The following is a 25,613-nucleotide window of genomic DNA, read 5'->3' on the forward strand; positions in this document are numbered from 1 at the left end:
CAAAGGGCACCAATGGTGAGTTTTAAAGGTGTTTACCAGAAGAAGTTGACCCCCAAAGGTCAAGCAGTCAAACAGTGCTTTCAACCAATCATCATTGGAGCTTTCTGTAATGGATGCCCGGCATGATGTCTATGGCACTCTCAAATTCAATTTTCAAGCAGGAAAAGATTTCGAATGATTACTTCACTCATATAAAGTGTAAACACGGCCTCATTTTATAGAATTTCAAGTTATTAAAATAGTTCAAATGAAAAAGTTATTAAAATGAAATATTGCACTCATATAGGTAATTAAATAGCCGATATGCATTTTGAAAACATTCAACAAACCATTCCGTGGTGCTCTGAGTGATGTTGGCATGTGTCACGTAGACTCTGCTCAAAAGTTACAAATTTTCATCTGGTTTTGTTCTATAATGTTGAATATTTTCCCTACACATTCATGTATCTTCCTCAGCTGTAATTAGAGTCAGGAACATACCCAGCTTTTATAGCAATATCAGAAACTTAATCACATTCATCCAGTCACCATGGTGTATGGAAATGTTTCAAGGCAGATGCCGATTGTCCAAGAACATGATGTGGTTTATGAAAGTTTGTGAAACCACTGTGTTCTGGTTTACAAAATCCAGTCACCATTGTATGGAACTGGTGTTAATTGTTCAAGGTACATGGCTAAAGGTGTGTTCTGAGATATGTTGTTTACACTCGTTAAAATGGAGGAAGCCAACTGGACCAGTGGTTTAACATTACAGAAGTCCAGAATAAATACTAAGTGTTTTCTTCTTTGCTTGGTGCATCTCACACCCTTAAGTAAGCAGTCCTGGTGCTTGCTACATTTGTTTTTTTTTGTATTTCAGAGCAGAACAGAATGGATGTCACTTTTGTGACAACTGTATCCATTCACGTTTTTATGCATTTACAAAGAGCTTTCAGGACCCATGTTGGATCTATGGGTAGTCAGACGAAAAGGTACTGTTTACAACCGCTTGCCCATAGACTTACATGGAACGTCTGGTAAAGTTGGACTGAAAAACTGACAGGCAGACCAGATCGTACTGCACATGTGAAAAGGGGCTTAAAGAGGAAGTAAACCCTGATGGGTGTTACTTCCTCTTTGTCTTCCTGCAAAGGTAAAGCATAATGGGCTACTATGCATCGCATAGTAGCCCATTATGTGTCACTTACCTGACACAGGAGCCATCGATGTCACTGCTGTCCCCTGTAGCACAAAGCATCCATCTTTTTCCACATGTGCACGGGAGCCACCACTAACGGTATATCGCCGTTAGCAGCGATATGCTCACTGCACCTGCGCGCCGCTGTCTACGATGCATGCGCCGTAGACAGTGGTGCCTGTCTTTTTGCAAATATCTCCTAAACTGTGTAGGTTTAGGAGATATTTCATGTAAGCCTTAATCAAGGCTTACCTGTAGGTTAAAGTGGTCTGTAAGGGTTTAAAACCACTTTAAGAGAAAGGTATTTATGAAGAAAAACAAATGGTTTTCTTTATGCTGACAACAAGAAAGTCCAAAAATAGTTCATATTATCTCTGCTTTTCTCCTTGGTAGTTAGCTTTTGTTAGCATCAATTTGCATGTGAAGTATGCATTGCTATACAATAAAGAAATCATTGTTGTTCACTTTGGAACAATTTGCTTCATTTGAATTTTTGCGTTGCTTTCATTTTAGGTTGTGTTGATTTCCTTCATTCTCTTGTGTTTCCATAATAAATATGGAAATCTGTATAATCTAGAGTGGGGGTAGGCAACCTGCGGCACTCGAAGCCTTTTTTGCTGGCACTCAACTCTGTCCCCATCAGCAGAGCAGCACAGGGAAGTGTCAGTGAGACACTAATGCATTCCAATTTCAGAATTCCCCACGCCGCACCTTCACTGAGGGGGAAGCACTGTGCCCCCGCACATTGAGAAAGATGGGAAACATTGTTTGGTTCTGTAGCTTTGCTGTAGCTGTGATTGCCAGCTTTTGTGATGGGGACGAGATTGGGTGCAGTTCTACTAGGGGGGTGGTCCCAGTTTCCAGGAGGGGGACTGTCTTGGCCACTGCTAAAGCCAGTAATAGTCCTGCTAGCCCCATCCACCATCTGGAGGAAAATGACTCGCTTGGTTGCCACTACCAATCTCAAAAAGAAGGGATTTCACTGTGATTGTGAAAACCACAATCAGGTGACAGTTACTGTTACTGTTGAGCTTCTAGGAACTTTGTTTAAATTATTCCTGAACCTTTGCGCCACTTACTACTGAACCCCTGCACTCTGTGTGCCTTTAAGCCACAGCCAGTATTCAACAAAATGAAAATCACACCCAACCACTTTTTTTCAGCTGCCGGGGCCTAACTTATGACCCTGCACACAGGCCCACTGCTTTCAGAAAATGCCCCTGACCTGAGCTCATCATTGCACATCCATTCCACATACAAGCACGTGGGCTGGATGCAAGAGGTGAATTAGTAGGATGAGTGTGCCAGGACAGGTAGATGTGTCTCATCTCTGCTTCCTTTCAACACTCTGCATATCATAGATGAGAAGAGGATACAGCAGAGAAGCAGATGAGCAGGAGGATACAGCGGTGGGGAACATGAGCAGGAGGGGCTCAGAGGTGGAACAGAAGAGCAGGATGGTACAGCGGTGGAACAGGTATGCAGGGAGGTACAGTGAGGGAAGAGATGAGAAGGAGATTCAGTAGTGGGACAGAAGAGCAGGGGGTACAGTATTGGGCCAGATGAGCAGGGAGGTTCAGTGTTGGGGCAGAGAAGCAGGGGGGTAGAGCAGTTGGGCAGATGTGAAAGGAGGTGTATTGGTGGGTCGGATGAGCAGGGGATTACAGTGGTGGGGCATGAGAGCAGGGGGAACAGTGGTGGCGCAGGAGAGCAGGGGGAACAGTGTTGGGGCAGGAGAGCAGGAGGAACAGAGGTGGGGCAGAAGAGCAGGGGGGTACAGAGGTGAGACAGATGTGCAGGAGGTACATTGGTGGGGCAGATGAGGAAGCGGGTTACAGTGGTGCGGCAGATGAGCAGATGGGTTCAGTGTTAGGACAGATGAGAAGGTGATTCTGTAGTGAGACAGAAGAGCGCGGGGATACGACGGTGGAGCAGATGTGCAGGAAGGTACAGTGGTGGAGCAGATGAGAAAAGGGGTACATTGATGGGGCAGATAAGCAGAGGGGTTACAGTGGTGGGACAAAAGAGCAAGGGGGTACAGTTGTGGGGCAGATGTGCTGCAGGAGGTACCATGGTGGGAAGGATGAGATGGGGGTACAGTGATGGGGCAGATGAGCAGGGGGTTACAGTGGTGGGAAAAATGAGCAGGGAATTACAGAAGTGGGGTACAGGAGCAGGGGGTTCAGAGGTGGGGCAGATGTGCAGAGGGGTGCAGAGGAGAAAGGAAGTACATCAGTGGAACACATGAGCAGATAAGTTCAGTGTTAGGACAGATGAGAAGATGGTTCAGTGGTGGAGCAGATGTGTATGGAGGTACAATGGTGGGGCAGATGAGAAAGGGGAAACATTGGTGGGGCAGATGAGAAAGGGGGAACATTGGTGGGGCAGATGAGCAGGGGTTACAGTGGTGGGACAGATGAGCAGGGGGGTACAGAGGTGGTGGCAGATGTGCAGGCTACAAGAAAAACAGAAATGGAATGAGCGCACACCTAGTGCATTACCAGAGATAATTTAATAAGAAGAATTTTTTGTATAAAAGTGGGTACTCACAAAATGCAACTGACAAAAGGCCATAAACACAGTGCATGGATATGCACTGAACACGTAGTACAGCTAACGTATACCAGGAATCGGGACTGATCTAAGGCGCGAGAGTGCAGGATGTTAATTTCTCACTAGTAAAGTAGTTTACAGCATTTACTTTATAAAAAATCCTTTTCGTGATTGAGAGTGTGAAGTTGACATTTTTTTGTTGTTAAAACGGCACGCTCAATTTCTTTGAAAAATATTTTTTGGCACACGGTGCTCAAAAGGTTGCCTACCCCTGATCTAGAGTCAAGCAAAGAGCAAATGCAGCAGTGTTCTCTTTTAGATGTTAACTGGAAAAATCACTTAAAGTAAGGCCCCTTTCACACGTGCGGACCGTATGTCCGTATTTCATCCATAAATACGGACATACATGCATCCCTATGGGATAACGGGTGTCAGCAGATCCGTGTTCAGATGTTCCGTGTTCATCCGATCCCCCATAGAGGGGAGTGGAGATCTCACAGGGCGGTCCCTGCACACTGTGGGACCGCCCTGTCATCCGCCGGCTCAGCGGGGGTAAACGGAGCAATCGGATGTTCGCGGAGCGGATCATCACAGATCTGTCCCATGTGAAAGGGGCCTAATAGTGTTAAAGTGAACTTGTCACAAACCTGAGGAACTAATACTGAGCGTATTATGAATAAGCACACGATAACCTGCTTGAATGTAAAAATGGTTGGCAGATCCGGCGATGCTATAATCAAGCTTGCTGATCCTCCACTTATTTAACTCTGTTTATTAGGAATTTCTAAAACAAATTACATTACTTTTCTACATAGTGACCTTCCTTTGTGATGCATTTTTCCCAGTGTTGTACCAATTTTTTATTGCCATCAACCAAAAATGTTTTTGGTTGAGCATGTAGCCACTGATGCACTGCTGCTTTCACATCATCATCACATGAAAATCTTCCCCTTAGAGCAGTTTGAGCGGTCCGAAAAGGTAGAAATTAGATAGGTGTTCCATAACCTCCCATTCATAAATAACTCTACGAGAGAGAACTTTATCCCCATAATAAGCACACATGTGGAGATGAATTTGTGCTCCATGGCACACCTTCTGCCCACAAAAAACGTATGACAGAACGCTGTTGCTCTTTGGTGCAATTTAAAAGTTTGTCAGCCATCTTCACCACAGCGTGACAACTTTTATAATAAACTACAAGGTCAGCCGGCTTGCCAGACAGACTAGTCACATGACACTCTCAGACAAGACCAATTACTTCTCCTCCTAGTCTCACAGTTTTCAATGAAAATATAAAAGTGTGGAAACTTTTTTGAAGACCCCTTATAATTGTTTTCATATGATTTTACTGAACATATGTTTTTCATCACATTCTTCACTTGAATTACCAAGGTTAAGTGAGCAATCTCCATCCATTAAAAGGGACCCTGTTTTCAGACCTTTAATTTTAACAACATTCTTCCCATTAAATTAAATGTACAATAACATATTTCATGCATGTTATTTACTTGTAAAGCCTCCCTTGTGTAGGCATCCAAAAGGCCTGAGAATGCTGCTGGGTACCACTATATTGGAAATGATTTCAGCAGCCTCAGTAGACTCAGAGCTGTCACTCAAGTAACATTCTACAGCAGAGGTCGCCATCCCCGGTACCGGTTTGTGGCCTGTTAGGAATGTTCACTAGATTCAGAGATATAACCAGCTGAAGATATATGTAAATCTTCTCTTTGCTTGTAAAAGATACATTTGGCCCTGGCTCCTCCTGCCACCCTGTTGGTCAGCGGGTGTTAGGACAGATGAGAAGATGGTTCAGTGGTGGAGCAGATGTGTATGGAGGTACAATGGTGGGGCAGATGAGAAAGGGGAAACATTGGTGGGGCAGATGAGAAAGGGGAAACATTGGTGGGGCAGATGAGAAAGGGGAAACATTGGTGGGGCAGATGAGAAAGGGGGAACATTGGTGGGGCAGAGGAGCAGGGGGTTACAGTGGTGGGACAGATGAGCAGGATTAAAAGAATAGTGGGGAGGAGACAGGGCCAGATTTGAACTTTGTATGAGAAGTTTAAACTATAATTGAAGGCAATATTTTTTTGTCTTTAGATAGAGCGGAGGGGGATTAGATCACTTGTCAGATGTTTCCTGCTGTCAGGGAGATTCACCCTCGCACTATTTTTGCCAGTGGCTGTTCCAATGGAAAAGTAAAATAAAATTTGACTGGTAACCAGAGCAGGAATAGGGGGAATATCTTCTAATGGGGACACAAGTTCTGGTGAACCTGGTGTAACAACGCCATCCATTCTCGTTTCCCAAACACAATCCCCTCACAACAGGAAAAACAGGCATCCCCAGAATCATTCCCAGGAACCTGGCAGCACAGCATAAGCATGTTGCACAGCATGTTGCAGAGCATAGGCTCCAAATCAACAACAACACTGTGCAAATACCAGCCCAAAATGGCACCGTTGGAACTGCTATGTTAGCAGCCACAACCTTGTCTGCTAATGTGCAAAAAACAACTGCTTTCAAACCTTTGGCTGGTTAAACAAATTTCCAAAGTCTGCCCTCCAGCCCTCACACCATCTGGAGTACTTGGGTCTTATCTTGGACACAGCCCAAGCCAGAATTTTGTTATAATCCTCTTGCAGTCCCAGTAAAGTGGGGTTATAGTACAAGAGAAAAAAGCTAAGCAAGGAGCCCATCAGTTCATGTGTTGTCAAGAAGCATGCTGATAGGAAGAGATAGCAGAGTGACAAAGAGATAAGCTCATTCCCCCCAGAGAGAACACACTGATCAGCCAATGGCTGGCAGTGCTGGTCAGATGCTGGTTTTCCAGCATGTCCGTTCAACAGAAGCTGCTCATGAGACCGGCTTCTTTAAAACAGACAAATGTGCACAAGGGCTGCGCGTACAAGCAAATATGCAGTCAGTAAAGTCCTGATCAGTACTTGCTAAGTAGAAAACTTATATAATGGAAATAACAAGCAGGTAAATTAGCCATTTCTAAAATACACAAAGTTAACAATGGCACCTACCATAATTATCTAATAATGGTTAACTTTCAGCCCAATTAAGTAATTATTGTTTTTAAGTGCTGATATGTAAAATTCCAGACAAACAACAAAATAAACACTTTACTTATAGTTGCTGATTTTTTCTCTAAGTATTTATAGTTCCGTTCAGCCAATATTGTAATTTACATAGATCTGACACACGGCATAGCCAGGCTGGTGACACAGGTAATTCTTGGTTGAGCATTTATTATTATTACTGGTATTTACAGTATACATCACTGACCATTTACACAGTGCTTTGTATACTGTACATTTACATCAGTTCTGCCCTTGAGCTTACAATCTAAGGTCTGTTTCTCACACATATCAGGGCAAATTGAGATGGGAGCCAATTAACCTACCCGCATGTCTTTGGCATATAGTAGTAAACCCACAAAATCACAGGGAGAACATGTAAGCCCCATGCAGATAGTGTCCTGGCTGGAATTTGAACCAAAGATCCCAGTGTTGCAAGACAGAAGTGCTAACCACTAAACTAATGTGTGGGGAGGTGCAGCATGGCCAGTAAACACTTAGAGTCCAGTTGCAGAGACAGAACTAAATGTAGAATCCAGTGATTCACAACAATCCCAGTGGGAAAAAAACTGACAATACTATATACTATAACAGCAGTGTGTAGCGGAGTAGATCTCAGATGTGTCCCTACTCATCTAAAACCTCTACCTGCTGACACTGTCCCTGTCAGATGGGTGGCCTGTTCATATATTACCCACATACGAAATGTGCACAAAGCCTGAGAACTAGGCTCTTAAATAGACTCTTCCTGACCCAAGATGGCCTCCAGAGTCACATGGGGTGGCAGCATCCAACCAGATATCTCTCCCAGGAACCATTTTGCTTTTGACTTCCTTTCCCCCTGTAATGCCGCTGTGATTCCTTTCTGCCCTGTAATGCTGCTGCAATTCCTTTCCGCCCTGTAATGTTGCTGCGGTTGAGCACCACCTGCAGTGGAGAAAGTAGACTGCACCTGCCTACAACTGTGTTATCCAATTCAACTTACTCTGTCATTACTCATCTCCGACATATTGATTTAATATCAAAGTGGCATAATCTGCTTTGTACAGTTTGCATTTAAGCTATACAGGCAGCCATTAAGTCAGTGAAAGCAGTAATAAAGTGACCCTTCAGCCTGTGTAGTGTAGTAGCTGTGTGTAAATAAGAAAACTGCCTTATTAGAATTACAAATCATTTGACAGGTAAAACATCAAGTCTATCTGTACAGTCGTTCATCTGTGTATTTAGCTGTTTTCCTGGATGTTCTTTAGTACAGTGAGCCATGATAACCACTTAGATTCCATCTTGTTCTGGTTGGATATATGTCAACGGAGTATATTCAGGTTGGTTGCAAGGCTACTACAGTAAAGAATGATTTTCATTCGTTACCAATAAAATGTGATCCAGAGCCCCAAAATATATCCCTGATATTTAGTACCCAGCATACAAAACATAATATACCTGTGATGATGAAAACATCTTTTAGTTAATAAATGTGTATGCTGGGCAATAATGTAAAAGATAAAAACAAGTAATGCCCCACACACTATCAGATTTTCTGATGATTATTTCCTTTAGGTTTACCAAAACCATGTAGTACAAGGGCCTGCCTGATTGCATACAAATCCTAAGGTTTGACCTCATATTATATGATTTTGGTAAATCTGAAGGAAAAAATCAGCAGAAAAACTGATAGTGTGTACGGGGCTTATGACTGTATCATGGTCTGAACTGTCACAGGTTGTACACCTAGGGGTTTATTTACTAAAGGCAAATCTACTTTGCACTACAAGTGCACTGCAAGTGTACTTGGAAGTTCAGTCACTGTAGATCTGAGGGGAAGATCTGAAATGAGGGGAAGCTCTGCTGTTTTTATCATCCAATCATTTACAATCAAAAATGCTGATTTTTATTTTCCTTGCATGTCCCCCTCAGATCTACAGCGACTGCACTGTTTGTTACTCTAAATAAAATAATAATAATTGGATCCTGTTCCTTTAAAGCATGAATAGCAGCACAGTGCTTGTGCTGTGTAATTTGGCCCCTTGTGTCACCTGAAATACCTGGCTGAACCTGCCTGGTTCTGTTCTGCCCCCTGTAAACTGACCATGGATTATCATGGCTGCTGAGTCCTGAAACTGTGGTCAGTTTACGTGCCTTCATCACCTGCAGCTCTCCTGTGCTCCTCTCTTCCATCCTCTCCCCCCTCCCTCCCTGCCTGTCAGCTCCTGTGACATTGCCCCCCCCTCGCCGCTGAAGTTACATACTATCCTCTCTGCTTAATAATGCTGTGTGCCCCTGAGTCTGCACCTCATAAAAAATAAGCCATTCTATACCTGATTTCAGAGTGCTGCCCTCTCTCTCCCCCTCGCCTCCTCCCCTCCAGACTGACGTCAGCGGGGGTTTATCGGCTCCGCTCGCTGCAGCTGTCAGGTCAAGAGAGGAGAGTCATGTGAGTGCCAAGTGGTGCTCTGAAATCAGGTATAGAACGGCTTATTTTTATAAGGTACAGACTCAAGGGCACACAGCATTATTAAACAGAGAAGATAGTATGAATTAAATATAGTGGCTTAATAACCACTTTAAAGAGTTATTACCTTATCACTTGGGCTAACACTGTCCCTCAAGATGTCATATGTCATGTTGTATATACTAAGAGAATACATTGTCCCAGTATGGGATTGAGATGTACTCTGAGAATGTGGAACATTGCAAGGAATGGCCTGGATGGCATGAACAGGTTAACATTTTATAGAATGCCATACAAATTCCAAGGAAGTGTGTTCTTTGAAAGTAGGCAGACTGGCTGTATGTAAGAAAAATGGGTCTGTTTCTGCCTGCATTTAATATTTCAGTCTGTGTATATTTAGTTTGGATTGGTGATTTGTCATTATTATTTAAAAATTAAAAGTGCAGCTGCCAACCTATCACCAATTGCTTCTATAATTGCTAAATCTGTGCAGTAGAAATTGCCAGGTACTCGCATTTTTTCAGATACATATTTGAATCTATAATTATGAAGGTTTATGAAGAATTGGACCTTTACAAATGCCCTGTTGGTAATTTTTCTCTGCCTTCTCAGAGCAGCTGAATGGCTCTTGATTATTCCTCCCTTGAGGAAGATTTGAAAACATAGACTATTAAGGCACTCATCCCCAACCCCATGCAATCCATCAGTTCTGTCTGATGTTGTTGAGAAGATTTTACATAGTTGTATGCCTATTTTAGTAAACTTGTGTTGCATTTTACATTTACCAGGAGTATGAAACCAAAGACGGAATTAAAGGTGACCTAATATTTTTTACATACAAGACAAAGTGGTGGCACAGCACCATAAACTGCTTGCCCCTCTAACTTGGATCACAAGTAGTAGAGTATCACTAGCACACAAAATACTCAAAACAGACCCCTATGTTTAGTCGCAAACAAGTGACGCAATATGGCCTGAACCCCTGAGTATGAAGCACACATATACAAAGTTGCCATTTACATAGGACTTTTGGAAGGCTACAACAGCAGATTGGGGCGGTAGCGGTAAAATAGGAGTGGGAATCCTATGGCACCTGCTAGACAGTCTTTGTTTCATTTGTGCTACATAAAAGTTTAATTTTAAAGCTGAGCTCCAGCCCTACCTTCAGGCCCCTTTCACACATGCGGAACGCTTATCTGTTTTACATCCATCAGTTTATGGATGAAAAACGGACATCAATGCATCTCTATGGAAAAGCAGATGTAAATCGATGATCATTCTGTTTACATCCACTTCTATCAACATCCGAATGGAATAGATCAAAGACCTATTTACAGTGCCTTGCGAAAGTATTCGGCCCCCTTGAACTTTCAACCTTTTGCCACATTTCAGGCTTCCAACATAAAAATATAAAATTTAAATTTTTTGTGAAGAATCACCAACAAGTGGGACACAATTGTGAAGTGGAAAGAAATCTATTGGATATTTTAAACTTTTTTAGCAAATAAAAAACTGAAAAGTGGTGCGTGCAAAATTATTCGGCCCCTTTACTTTCAGTGCAGCAAACTCCCTCCAGAAGTTCAGCGAGGATCTCTGAATGATCCAATGTTGTCCTCAATGACTGATGGTGATAAATAGAATCCACCTGTGTGTAATCAAGTCTCTGTATAAATGCACCTGCTCTGTGATAGTCTCAGGGTTCTGTTGAAAGCGCAGAGAGCATCATGAAGACCAAGGAACACACCAGGCAGGTCCGTAATACTATTGTGGAGAAGTTTAAAGCCGGATTTGGATACAAAAAGATTTCCCAAGCTTTAAACATCCCAAGGAGCACTGTGCCAGCGATCATTTTGAAATGGAAGGAGTATCAGACTACTGCAAATCTACCAAGACCTGGCCGTCCCTCTAAACTTTCAGCTCAGACAAGGAGAAGACTGATCAGAGATGCAGCCAAGAGGCCCATGATCACTCTGGATGAACTGCAGAGAACTACAGCTGAGGTGGGAGAGTCTGTCCATAGGACAACAATCAGTCATACACTGCACAAATCTGGCCTTTATGGAAGAGTGGCAAGAAGAAAGCCATTTCTCAAAGATATCCATAAAAAGTCTCGTCTAAAGTTTGCCACAAGCGACCTGGGAGACACACCAAACATGTGGAAGAAGGTGCTCTGGTCAGATGAAACCGAAATCGAACTTTTTGCCCACAATGTAAAACGATATGTTTGGCGTAAAAGCAACACAGCTCATCACCCTCAACACACCATCCCCACTGTCAAACATGGTGGTGGCAGCATCATGGTTTGGGCCTGCTTTTCTTCAGCAGGGACCGGGAAGATGGTTAAAATTGAGGGGAAGATGGATGCAGCCAAATACAGGACCATTCTGGATGAAAACCTGTTGGAGTCTGCAAAAGACCTGAAACTGGGACGGAGATTTATCTTCCAACAAGACAATGATCCCAAACATACAGCAAAATCTACAAAGGAATGGTTCACAAATAAACGTATCCAGGTGTTAGAATGGCCAAGTCAAAGTCCAGACCTGAATCCAATCGAGAATATGTGGAAAGAGCTGAAAACTGCTGTTCACAAACGCTCTCCATCCAACCTCACTGAGCTCGAGCTGTTTTGCAAGGAAGCATGGGCAAGAATTTTAGTCTCTCGATGTGCAAAACTGATAGAGACATACCCCAAGCGACTTGCAGCTGTAATCGCAGCAAAAGGTGGCTCTACAAAGTATTAACGCAAGGGGGCCGAATAATTTTGCACGCCCCACTTTTCATTTTTTTATTAGTTAAAAAAGTTTCAAAAATCCAATAGATTTCGTTCCACTTCACAATTGTGTCCCACTTGTTGGTGATTCTTCACAAAAAATTAAAATTTTATATCTTTATGTTGGAAGCCTGAAATGTGGCAAAAGGTTGAAAAGTTCAAGGGGGCCGAATACTTTCGCAAGGCACTGTATCTATTTTTATATATATAATATAAAAGTGCATGCAGGGCACTGGACAAGGACTTGTTCCCCACTCCTTTTGCACAATTGGCACTTTTGAGGAGCAGGGGTGGAGCAGGTACTCAATTTTGACAGGTACCTGCTTCCCACTTCCGTTCCGAGTGGTGTCCTCCCTCCCTCCCCGACGTGTCCCAGAAGACTGCACCACCAATCTCGATGTGCAGCACGACTTGTGCATGCACAGTAGGCACCCGGCTGTAAAGTCGCAAACTGTCTGGAACTTGGGACAGGTGTGTGGCCGCTTTTTAAAAGTCAGCAGCTACAGTTTTTGTAGCTGCTGACTCTTATTTTTCCACAGATGGCTGGAAATCCTCTAGCTGGAGGATGTAAAAACGGATGAAAAACAGATGACAACCTATTTTTTCTTTGAGTCTTGCACTTTTTTGGATGTACAGCCAGCAGGCTAATGTGGGTATTGGATAGGGTTGTCTTCTGGTTGGTATTTTACCAGCCTGACTGGTAAAATGAAATATTGGCACAATTATAGTTTATTTTATCTTTTCAAGAAAATAGGCTGTGCAGTCCCCAGTAGGTATTACAAACTTTGAAGCTTTTAAAAATATTTGTTCTACCTGTTGTTCATTTGGAAGCCTGACCAAAAGCCTCCCAGTTAGCAATCCCCATGTCCCACTTTGTTGTTAGGTTGCGAAAACCATTGGGACACTCTCCCAGCTTTGCAGAAATAAAAAACGTTTTTCATATCCTTCTGACAAGGTAGGACGTCGGGATTGCTAACTTAGAGTTTCATCAACCAGGCTACCCAGGAGACCCAAATGGCTCACAGGTAGATAATAAAATGAATGTACAAATTTACAAAGCTGCACATTTTTTTGAAATTGTTAATGGGGTCCCTTTATTGCATAGGCTTTTTCTGGAAAGCCTTTAAGTGTTAGTTGTTTACACAGCCAGTTATTAGTTGCGTTATCTTTGTGTGGCTATGTCCTGGCTTTAGTCTCCATCATCTTCCCCCTTCGTTAACAACAGCAGTCAGTGATATATACTTTTGTGGGTCTCACTGCAAAGGGGGTGCAGCATAGTGGGTGCAGACTGGCAGATGTGCTACGTAGCAGGTCACCAAATGAATCATAATCAAAGCAATTTCATATTGGAGAGGAAATGATGGTAAGGTGCTGATTAATGCAGCACTAGAGAGAAAAATATTGTATTTGTAATAGCTTTGTGGTTTTTTTTTTCTATATGTAATAATAGTACTTAGTAAAGTTATTATACTTTTTACTTCATATTCCTTTTGTTATTTATTTCTCAAGATTTAAATGCAAACCAAACTTTCCAGCAAGTGTGATGTGGTTGAGATAGACTTTAAAGATGCATTCACACCTATGAATGCACCCTCACTCTTATCAGATGTTAGAACCCCATTGGGGGTTCCCGCAATAAGCTACAGGAGGCAGCCACATTGAAAGCAATGGAGGCTGTTGGCTCACACAACTAATCGCGGCACATGTGATTGATCGGCTCTAAACGCAGCTGATTGCAGGAATCCTTCTTGGGGTTCTTACATCTAGTTGGAGTATGGGTGTATTTGCAGGTGTGAATGTACCCTAGACTGCCAGGGGTGCAATCCATGAACAGTTTAACAGCTTCACCCCGGAAGATTTTAGCCCCTTCCTGACAAGAGCACATTTTGCGATTCGCCACTGTGCCGCTTTAACTGACAATTGCGTGGTCATGCGACGTGGATCCCAAACAAAATTGAGGTCCTTTTTCTCCCACAAATAGAGCTTTCTTTTGGTGGTATTTGATAACCTCTGTGTTTTTTATTTTTTGCACTATAAACAAAAAGAGAGTGACAATTTTGAAAAAAACACATTATTTTTTACTTTTTGCTATAATAAATACCCCCTAAAAATATATAAAGAAAACAATTATTTTCTTCAGTTTGGGCCGATATTAAATCTTCTACATATTTTTGGTAAAACAAATCGCAATAAGCGTATATTGATTGGTTTGTGTAAAATCGGCGGTGATCGTGACCACTGGGCACTCGTATCGGCTCCATGGGGGGGGGGGGGGCACGAGAGGGGGCACGCACATGCGTCCCCTAGTGGCCACAGGGCAAAGCGACGTTACATTATGTTGTTTCGCCCAGCCATGCCATTCTGCCGCAGTACAACTGCGGCGGATGGCCGGCAAGTGGTTAAGCAACATTTCCTTTGTAAAATAAAACATTTAATAAAAGGTGGCCATTCTGAGCCCCCCTGGAAATGTTCTAGTTTGTTACAATCCCTGTAACTGTAACTTCTACTGGGTAGCTTGTTCTTCTAGTGCACAGGTGTCAAACACAAGGCCTGCGGGATGAATCCGGCCCTCCAGGCCATTTCATGTGGCCTTCGCAGCCCTCCTCTGGTCCTTCTCCAGACCCTGTACTTTCTGCTTTCAAGCAATGCATTCAGCTTCTTCCCAGCAGCAGCATAAGGTAAGGGGGGTGCACTGTAATGTAAGGGAGGCTGGGGGACTCAACTTCTGATGGTGGGGTGGCTCTCGACATCTAATGTAAGGGAGGGGATGCGCTGGACATATAATCTTACAGATACAACTGAAACAATGAAACCCATGTTCTAGTGCATGTGGAGAAAAATATAAATACAGGCAGGTGTGATTCATATGCCGCAATGCTATTATTACTTGTACAGGCATACTCCACTTTTAAGTACACAATGGGGTTTATTTACTAAAGCTAGAAAGTGCAAAATCAGGCTCACTTCTGAATAGAAACCAATGAGCTTCTAACCTTGGCTTGTTCAATTAAGCTTTGGTAATAAAACCTGGAGTGTGTTGGTGATAGGGTCCAGGCTCCACTGGCAGTCCTTTTGCTGTAAGGATGTTAGTCCTGGTTGTTTTAGCAGCTAAAACAACCAGGACTAACATCCTTACAGCAAAAGGACTGCCAGCTGAGCCTGCACCCTATCACCAACACACTCCAGGATTTTTTAACCTTTGATGGACATTACCACTTTATGAACCTGCAAACCAGTAAGTTAAAAAAACAATATATATTTATGTAATAGAACTACTGGAGTTGGCGCCTCCAAAAAACCCCCTTCCTGTCTTTTTATTTAAATTAATGTACCCCAGTGTGCAGAGCTGATTCCCCCTGGAGTTTTATTCATGATAAGAGCTGTAGACGTTTTGGAAAAGGCCACCATATGTATTTCTTAGAACTTTTTATGTAATTCTTTAAAACAATCTTTGTCTGCAATAAAGTTCAGAAATCTGGTTGGTTGTACTTTCATATGCTGGTCTAGAGTAAAAAAAGGCCTTTGCGATGCCAGCTTAACTTACTACTCCATTTAACAGCCATATTCAGTGGTGGTAACCTCTGTCATATAATTTCAACATTTTATTAAAAATCATAAGTGTGGCGCTAAATCATTGTCCAGACTGCTTCAGTCCTGTGTTAAATCAGATGATAACATCTGTATGAGGATAGTATTTCTCTTAAATTTCAGATTTTCCTGTAATAAATCTCTCAAGTATAGCAAAGCAGGATAATGGAGTTCTGTTAACTAGAGATCTTGTACAGCCCATTAATTTAGGAAACTAACATGATTATTGCCGTTAGCATTTCACTTGTCACTAGATATTATAATTAGACTTCATTTGCAAGGAAAGGCACCAATTTCATTATAAAGAAATAAGTCAACTTAACTGGGCTTCTGTTTAAAGGACATTTTAAAGACAGCCTGTGTCCTGTGTGATTTATAGATAAATATGCCACCCGCAGACAAACGTTAATTGTCGCCTGCATCTAAAAGCCATCACATATCTGTGGGCTAACCCGGAGCTGTGAAGACAAATCAAGGCCAAGGCACTTGGATTATCCAACCCTTCTCATGTCTGTGGATAGCGTGAAACAAGTAAATATCCTGTATAGTGATTGCATAAGTCTGACATTGAAAGTCTTTGTTTGCTAACGATCTCTCTGCCTAATAATGACTTTTTGTTCAGAGGGAAAATTTGACAAATATAGCCATTCATACCACACCATAAGCCCTTGTACACACGGTCGGACATTCCGACGGAACATGTCCGATCGGACCGTGTTGTCGGATAATCTGACTGTGTGTGGGCTCCATCAGACTGTTTCTGTCGGAATATCTGACCGACAAAGTTTTAGAGCTGGGCTATAAAACTTTCCGACAACATGATCGATTTGGCATTCTTGCATTTTGTGCATTTGTCAAATTGTTTCTCAGATTTTTTGTGATACCAGCATTTAATATTTCAGGCTAGTTGGTTCTATTGGGCACCTTTAGTGCCTTTACAATATAAAATATAACTTGTAATACTAATCTTTGAGTTTGAGTTTTATCAACTATGAATCTTTTTTCATTTTGGATGAAGTAAAGTAGGGTTCAGTTCCCAGCCCGTTTTCAGTACTGTTTTTGGGCTATCACCCCCCTCCAATTCACCGCAACAACACATACACAAAATGGTGCCACATGCCTGAGCGCTCCCAGTATATTACTTTGGAGTAAACACTTGGTACAGAATGTCTGTGTCTTACTTTATAGTGGATGCCCCCAAATAATAGTATATAAAATCTTGGAGGGGATGATAAGGGTCTAAATACAAGATTTTAGTAATGAGAATGGTATCATTATCAGTAATCAGCATGGATTCATGAAGAATCGTTCTTGCCAAACCAATCTACTAACCTTCTATGAGGAGGTGAGTTGCCGGCTAGATAAGGAAAGACCTGTAGATGTGGTGTATCTGGATTTTGCAAAAGCATTTGACACAGTTCCCCATAAATTTTTACTGTACAAAATAAGGTCCATTGGCATGGACCATAGGGTGAGTACATGGATTGAAAAATGGCTACAAGGGTGAGTTCAGAGGGTGGTGATAAATGGGGAGTACTCAGAATGGTCAGGGGTGGGTTGTGGGGTCCCCCCGGGTTCTGTGCTTGGACCAATCCTATTTAATTTGTTCATAAATGACCTGGAGGATGGGGTAAACAGTTCAAGCTCCGTATTTGCGGACGATACTAAGCTAAGCAGGGCAATAACTTCTCCACGGAAGGTTTCTGTGGAAACCTTGCAAAAAGATCTGAATAGATTTATGGAGTGGGCAACTACATGGCAAATGAGGTTCAAGGTAGAAAAATGTAAAATAATGCATTTGGGTGACAAAAATATGAATGCAATCTATACACTGGGGGGGGAGAACCTCTGGGGGAATCTAGGATAGAAAAGGACCAGGGGGTCCTAGTAGATGATAGGCTCAGCAATGGCATGCAATGCCAAGCTGCTGCTGACAAAGCAAACAGAATATTGGCATGCATTAAAAAGGGGATCAACTCCAGAGATAAAACGATAATTCTCCTGCTCTACAAGACTCTGGTCCAGTCACACCTAGGGTATGCTGTCCAGTTCTGGACACCAGTCCTCAGAAAGGATGTACTGGAAATGGAGCAAGTACAAAGAAGGGCAACAAAGCTAACAAAGGGTCTGGAGGATATTAGTTATGAGGAAAGGTTGCGAGCGCTGAACTTATTATCTCTGGAGAAGAGACGCTTGAGAGGGGATATGATTTCAATATACAAATACCATATGAGTGGCAAGGGTGGCAAGGATGTGGAATTACCTTCCACAGGCAGTGGTCTCAACGGGGGGGGGGCATTGATAGTTTCAATAAACTATTAGATAAGCACCCGAATGACCACAACATAGAGGGATATACAATGTAATATTGACCTATAATCACACACATAGGTTGGACTTGTGTCTTTTTTCAACCTCACCTACTATGTAACTATGTAATAATATATGTATAACTCTGTTGGGCTGTTGAGAATGGTAGCTTGGTTGAGAAGGTGGACTGTGACAACGGTGCTTACAATAGAGCAGGTTTCACTATCAGGCTGCTGACAACCAAGAAAATTTAGCATGGGCTTAATTGTTACCCTATGCTGCCATAAACATATTCATGAGTTTCTCTATAATATGATGAAAGGATCAGTTCTGTGATAGATTAATGCATTATTTGATTTTTGTTATAATCTGAAATATTACATCCAACATCATAGGATGGTCTAACATCTTCTGTGATGTACAGTACCTGCATGTTTTACAGGACAAATTTGATTCCCCTTTATTTGCTTAGTCTAGCAGAAGCCTCTTGTTATTCTGTACATATGGTTGCCAGGTTTATGTTGCTTTTGCTGTACAATGTTTCTTGAAGTGAACAGAGTTTCAGTACAATGATGCGTTCCCTGAATTTCAATGAACAACCCAGATTTCCAATTAAGCTACATGTGGAGATTTATTACACCTAGGTTTTGCCCATTTACAATGCACTGCAGCATATTTTATTTGTCTCCTTGATGGAAAATATACAATTACACTTTAGAATGACTTATTCCCATTCTTTGTATGTATTAAAGCTACCAGCGACTCAGCAAGTCAGTCTTCAAATCTTTATCAGTTTTTTGTTACCCAGCCACAAAGCAACAAACGTCTCAGGAGGAGCCGAGGAATGACTGTCATTCTCGCTGCAGCCTTGATGCAAAATATTCTGAAATATCTTACTGTGAAATAACGATGTAACATGCCTGCATTTCTTTAAATATGTATGGAACTCAGTTCTTGTAATGTTCTTTGTCTCACAGGGATTTCGCATATGTTGCCAGAGACAAGGATACAAGGATTTTAAAATGCCACGTGTTCCGATGTGACACACCAGCAAAAGCCATTGCAACCAGTCTTCACGAAATTTGTTCAAAGGTAAGATGCAGGAGGGAGTTTCACTATTAAATGAAATAGCTTACTTACTTGAGAGTACAGCCCTGGCCAAACATTTTGAGAATGACACAAATATTAATTTTCACAAAGTCTACTGCTTCAGTGTTTTTAGATCTTTTTGTCAGATGTTACTTTGGCATACTGAAGTATAATTACAAGCATTTCATAAGTGTTAAAGGCTTTTATTGACAATTACATTAGGTTTATGCAGAGTCAATATTTGTAGTGTTGACCCTTCTTTTTCAAAACCTCTGCAATTCACCATGGCATGCTGTATATCAACTTCTGGGCCACATCCTGACTGATGCCAGCCCATTCTTGCATAATTAATGCTTGGAGTTTTTCAGAATTTGTAGGGTTTTTTGTTCACCAGCCGCTTGAGGATTTACCACAAGTTCTCAATAGGATTACGGTCTGGGGAATTTCCTGGCCATGAACCTAAAATGTTGATGTTTTGTTCCCCAAGCCACTTAGCTATCACTTTTGCCTCATGGCAAGGTGCGCCATCATGCTGGATAAGGCGTTGTTCATCACTAAACTGTTCTCGGATGCTTGGGAGAAGTTGCTCTCGGAGGATGTTTTTTTTTACCATTCTTTATTCATGGGTGTTCTTAGGAAAAATGTGAGTGAGCCCACTCCCTTGGCTGAGAAGTAGCCCCACACATGAATGGTCTCAGGCTGCTTTACTGTTGGCATAATACAGGACTGATGGTAGCGCTCACTTTTTACTCTGGACAGTGTTTTCTAAGCATGCCCCAAACAATTGGAAACGGGATTCATCAGAGAAAATGACTTTACTCCAGTCCTCAGAAGTCCAATCCCTGTGCCTTTTGTACTGTAGAATATCAGTCTGTCCCTGATGTTTTTCCTAGAGAGAAGTGACTTCTTTGCTGCCCTTCTAACACCAGGCCATCCTCCAAAAGTTTTCGCCTCACTGTGTGTGCAGATGCACTCACACCTGTCTACGGCCATTCCTGAGCAAGCTCTGCACTGGTGGCACCAACTGTATGAGACGGTCCTGCCGTTTGCTGGACTTTCTTGGTCGCCCAGAAGCCTTCTTCACAAATGCAGTGGAAATGTTTTTTTATAGGATTAATTTCATTTTAATGGCAAAGAGGGACTTCATCTGATCACTCTTGATAAAAATTCTGGAGTATACGCATATTGCCAACATAAAAACCAAGGCAGCAGACTTTGTGAAAATTAATATTTGTGTCATTCTCAAAACATTTGGCCATGGCTGTATGTGTACAAGAAGGGGGAATTGGACAAAACCATCATACTGTTATCTGTTTATTATGCAACTTTACCGAAATACAGATTTGATTCACAGGTTTACTTTTAGAAAAAAAATCTTGCAATTCACCCGCTCCTGTTATGCTGTATGAATGTACACATAGGGGTGGTAACAGTGGGGTTGGTTTACTAAAATAGAAGAGTGCAAAATCTGGTGCAAATGTGCATGGTAGCCAATCAGCTTCTAACTTCAGCTTGGTAAATTAGACTTTGAAAAAAAAAGCTGGAAGCTATGCAGAGCTGCACCAGATTTTACACTCTACAGTTTTAGTAAATCAACCCCAGTGTTTTTTTAGAATGTGCGTTCAACTTCTATGCTGTATTACCTCATCCTGCTGTTCATCAGCTTAAAGATCTGAGACTCTTACTTCAAAGTCTGACTTCAACTTCCCCCTTGCTCATGACAGCTTAATATAAAGACACATTTCAGGTAATGCGTGTTGTTTTTTTCTGTTCTGAACTTACATCATGCTGTTCCTTCTGCTGATGGTAGAGAAATCAACCCAAGCGTACTAAATAAGTAGTAAAGATGATAAAAGCGGAGAATAATGAAATGACTCTATAAAATAAATCCATTAACAGTGGAAATCCCTGGTGTCTTACAGATTATGGCAGAAAGAAAAAATGCCAAAGCTACGGCTTGCAGTTCCTCGCAGGAAAGACCACATGCTAGCCTGGATGTGCCACTGCAAGGTAGACAATGTTACTACACTTTTATGTTGCAGCACTTTTATGATTGTCTTCTTATAATGCAGGATCTGTATTAAATAACTTGCTAAAATACTTAAAGGATAACTAACCCAAGAGCAATATATTACAGCTTGCAGTCCCTATGTGGTGGCTGCATTTGTTTTCTTTTTTCCAAGCTAAGAACATATTCAACTAATACAGAATACCTGTTCATTTTGCCAGAAATGCATTGTCCTTGTCACTTCCTGTAATCTGCACAGAAGAATATCTTCCTTCATAGCTATCTTCTGTAAACAAAAAATTATCCTGCCCCCTGTGTAATGGAGATGAAGTGATACGAACGTTTTTGTAATACATATCAGGAGAGCCGTCTAGGGTGACAATCATGGCTCTCTCAATAGATACAGTGGAGGAGTGACATTGCCAAACAGGGACAAGTATGTTATTTGCAGGATCACCAGGTGAAAATAAAACAAAAGTAGCTTGAAAAAGAAAACAAATGTTGCCACCACATTAAGGACTAGTAAGCTGTATATACAATTTTTGCTTTGGGATTTAGGGTCACTTTAAATGTATAGAGTGTCCTGCAAATGTATGAAATTTGTCACAATCCAACTAGATACTCTAGTTATTGGCATTTTTTTTTAAGTCCAGTAATTTTTATTATTTTTTTCATGGCAGCAAATACGGTCACATAAAACAATACAACAAACATATATTCATTAGCACGATGCAGTATATAAAGACTTCAGTCAGTTAAACAATGCAAGATATTTGCAGTAGAATGACCAGATGGCTTAGCATATGCCAAGTGATCCTATATTCTCCTAACATAAAACTATAGAGAATAAACAAAGTGTAGAAGAAAGCAGGGGGTACAGAAAGTAGGAAAGATTAGAGGGGTGGGGAGGGGGGGGGGGGGTTTAAAGAAGCACCTCAGAATCCATGGAAAAGCCACCTCGCTATCAATTGACACATCACATGCCTCAAAGGTCCAGTATGTGCCGATTGAAATCAGATGTCAATAATGTGAGATCCACAAGTCCCACATTTTGTGAAATTTACACATAGTGGCAGTAAGTTTAGTGGTCAGTTTCTCATTAGTGAACATCCAGTGCGTCTTATGCCACGTACACACGACCACACTTTCTGGCATAATAGGTTTAACAGACATTCCGATCGTGTGTGGGATAATTTTCTTAAACAAATTCTTGACAGACCTGGAAATAGAACATGTTTTAAATCTGACTTAATTCCTATCCGGAAAACCATTTGTCTGTATGCTGGTCCGACGCACCAAATAAGATGCAAGGGAAGCTATTGGCTACTGGCTATTGAACTTCCTTTTCTAGTCCCGTCTTACGTCATCAAGTTCAAAATGAACGGACTTTCGAATGGGCTTTAGTCCGTTTGTGTGTGGGCAACTCCGTTTGTACGGAAGTCCGACGAAAGTCCGTCGGGAAGACCGTCTGACCTTTTCTGGCGGAAAGTCCACTCGTGTGTACGCGGCATTATTCTATACTGCCACTAAACAAAGAGTATCTATGCCAGATTTTAAGCAAACCAAATAATATATGCTTATTGGGATTTTTTTTTTTTTTTTTTTACCAAAGACATGTAGCAGAATAAATTTTGGCCTAAATTCATGAAGAAATTAGATTTTAAATTTTTTATTGGATATTTTTTATAGCAGAAATGAAAAACATTTTTTTTCCTAAAATGTTTCTGTTTATATCGCAAAATTATAAAAAAAAAAAAAAAAAACTAGCGGAAACCACCAAAAAAAAGCTCTATTTGTGTGAAAGAAAGATAAAAATTTCATTTGCATACAGTGTTGTATGACTGCGCAATTTCCAGTTAAAGTAGCTCAGTGACTAATAGCAAAAAATGCTCTTGTCATGAAGGGGGTAAAATCTTCTGAAGTGGCTAGGGAGCGCCAGAATATCAACATTGAATAGTGTTTTCATCATATCGTAAACTTGGCTCCATAGAGTATGGACGATTAGGCAACTCCACCATATGATAAACGTAGCTTTCTTGCAGCCAATTACCACTTGTGCTATGACAGACGAGATAACAGAGACTGTGGAGTCATGCACCCCCCCCCCCCCCCCCCCCGTGCTCTTCTGGCAGAGACAGGACTATGTAGCATAACTTTTGTTGTTCAATTTCCTTAAGGCTCCATTCAGATTTAGGCATTTTGGGCGTTTTTCTGCTCTAAGCCTCAGCTCTAAAAACGCCCAACAAGACAAATCCCATTAATTTCATTGGCCCCTTTTCACATCTGAGCATTCGGTCAACTTAATCAAAACGCCCGTCGCTCATAAAAGTACAGGTGGTTTTTTTTTGGCAGATTACAGGTGTTTTTCATTCTTTTACATTGGTGACCTTTTGACCTGTATAAAATCGCTGCAAAAATCGCGGTAAAATCACTGCAACCACACGACCGGACTTTTCGACGGACTATGTCCGACGGAACGAATCCACCGAACAAATCGATCGCGTGTGGGCTTCATCGGACCTTTGCTGTCCAAAAATCAGACGGACTTTATATTTAAACCATGTTTCAAATCATTCTGGCGGACTCGAGTCCAGTTGAAAAATCAGTTCGTTTGCATGCTAGTCCGACAGACGAAAACCGACGCTAGGGCAGCTATTGGCTACTGGCTATGAACTTCCTTATTCTAGTCCGGTCATACGTCATCACGTTCGAACCCATTGGACTTTGGTGTGCTTGTGTGCAAGTCTGTTCCGGTGTGCAAGTCCGTTCGTTCGGAAAGTCCGTCGGACCTCCGCCGAAAGTCCGTCGCGAAGACCGTCGGACCTAGTCCGTCGAAAAGTCCGGTCATGTGTACATGACATTGGATTTACCTACAACTATGTAGTGCAAGGGCCTGCCTGATTGCATACAATTTGAAAGTGTTTAGGTTTGACCTCATCTCATATTATAGGGTTTTGGTAAATCTAAACGAAAATTGTACAAGAAAATTGTTTAAAAGTTGTATAGTGTGTAGCCAGCTTAGTCAGTTACTTAACCCCCCTGGCGGTGTTCCCGAGTCTGGCTCGGGGTGACATTTTTTTACCATTAGCGGTAACCCTGAGCCACCGCATCGTTGAATCCAGGAAGAGGTTACTTACCTTGTCCCCTGGATCCAACAATGTCCCCCCGCTGAACGAGCTCTGGTCAGGAGCTGAAGTGGTTAAAGTAGAAGTCCATCCTGAAACTAAAATCCCTGCATCTACAGATATCCACAATCTAACACTAACCTGTCTAACCCTCTAAAGAAGAAATCAGTATACATACCTTTTCTGCAGCCGAGCCGATCCGATCCCACGCTGAGCTGTCAGCTGTGGCTTCTCTGTAGAGGTGGGTGCAGAGGACATGTCCGACAATGGAAGCCCCATAGTAAGTCTATGGGGGACATCACTCCCCATTCATTTCAAAGCCAATGTTGGTTGTGTCCTCCTCAGAGCTTCTGCCACTGGAGGCCAGATCGGCTTCAGAAAATGTATGTATGCTGATTTCTTGTTTACAGGGCTAGATAGGTTAGTCTTATAATGTGGATGTCTGTAGATGCAGGGATTTTAGTTTTAGGGTGGACTTACACTTTAATTTGGCTATAGGGCAGAAAATGGCATAAACAAAACTGCGGGGGGTTATACATTTCCCTCACCTGAAAAAAAAAAGTTTGGCCTTTAGTTCTACTTTGAAAAGTGAGTTGAGGGCTTTCATGGTATAGATGTGGCTTTGGATATCTATTGTGTGAATTTTTATTAGAAGCAAGAAATATGCTTTGCCTGTCTACAGAATGTTATATTATGTTTCTAGGAGCACAGTCATGTATCTGTCTGATTTGTATTACTAGTGTCACCTTTTTAACTCATTTGTCATTCTTCATCTGCAGTAGAATTTCCAACACCAAAGACAGAACTCGTGCAGAAGTTTCATGTGCAGTATGTTGGCATGCTGCCATGCGGTAGACCAACAGGTAAATAACAAGTGTATAAGCTAATTGAATTGTATAGAACTTTACAAAGTAATCAATTCTAAAATTCATGCCACCTCCCTACATCCCCCTATACTAACCTTACCAGCAATACTTTGCTGCTTCTTCTTCTCCTCCTCCGCTAGTACTAAAATGACTGTTGTCTTGTTAGCATTGACTTCTCTTCCCCGGTCATGGGACAGTGAAAAAATGAAAAAGGTCAAAAGATTAGTGCCTTTGTAAGCCTAACATCCTACCCGGGCAAACAAATTTACCTTTTATTTGAATGGAAAGCTAGTACTGATGAACAGCAAATATAAGGCAAGTGAGGGAGATTTGCTTTTCCTATTTTTGTTTTATTTGTTGTATTTGATTGCTTCTGTTTTACCTGATTAAATGTAACCTGTCTTGATTTTGGACTTCCAGCCAAAGAGCAGCTACTATGGGACATGAGATGGCTGCTATAATCTCTAATAATCTCTAATATGACACTCTGGGGGTTATTTACTAAGACTGTGCACTTTGCAAAGTGCAGTTGCTCCAGAGTTTAGCAAATGAGAAGCTCTGCTGACTGCCATCATCCAGTCATGTGCAA

At 41.8% G+C, this 25,613-nt stretch overlaps 1 protein-coding gene across 11 annotated transcripts in view; it reads left to right on the forward strand.

Moving 5' to 3' along the window:
* The window catches only part of APBB2 (amyloid beta precursor protein binding family B member 2), a 505,529-nt gene that overhangs the window by 458,943 nt on the left and 20,973 nt on the right, over positions 1-25,613 (forward strand). For 9 of the 11 annotated variants that reach the window (XM_077477579.1, XM_077477584.1, XM_077477586.1 and 6 more), the window contains 3 exons: positions 18,914-19,028; positions 20,948-21,035; positions 24,938-25,021. In XM_077477579.1, the coding sequence (XP_077333705.1) occupies positions 18,914-19,028; positions 20,948-21,035; positions 24,938-25,021 (287 nt within the window). The remainder of the gene's footprint in view (positions 1-18,913; positions 19,029-20,947; positions 21,036-24,937; positions 25,022-25,613) is intronic. The other 2 variants (XM_077477581.1, XM_077477587.1) reach the window with 1 other exon arrangement.

Source organism: Lithobates pipiens, unplaced genomic scaffold, assembly GCF_037356315.1.
Source record: "Lithobates pipiens isolate NorthernLeopardFrog02 unplaced genomic scaffold, aLitPip1_a1.2 Scaffold_13, whole genome shotgun sequence".
NCBI lineage: Eukaryota > Metazoa > Chordata > Amphibia > Anura > Ranidae > Lithobates > Lithobates pipiens.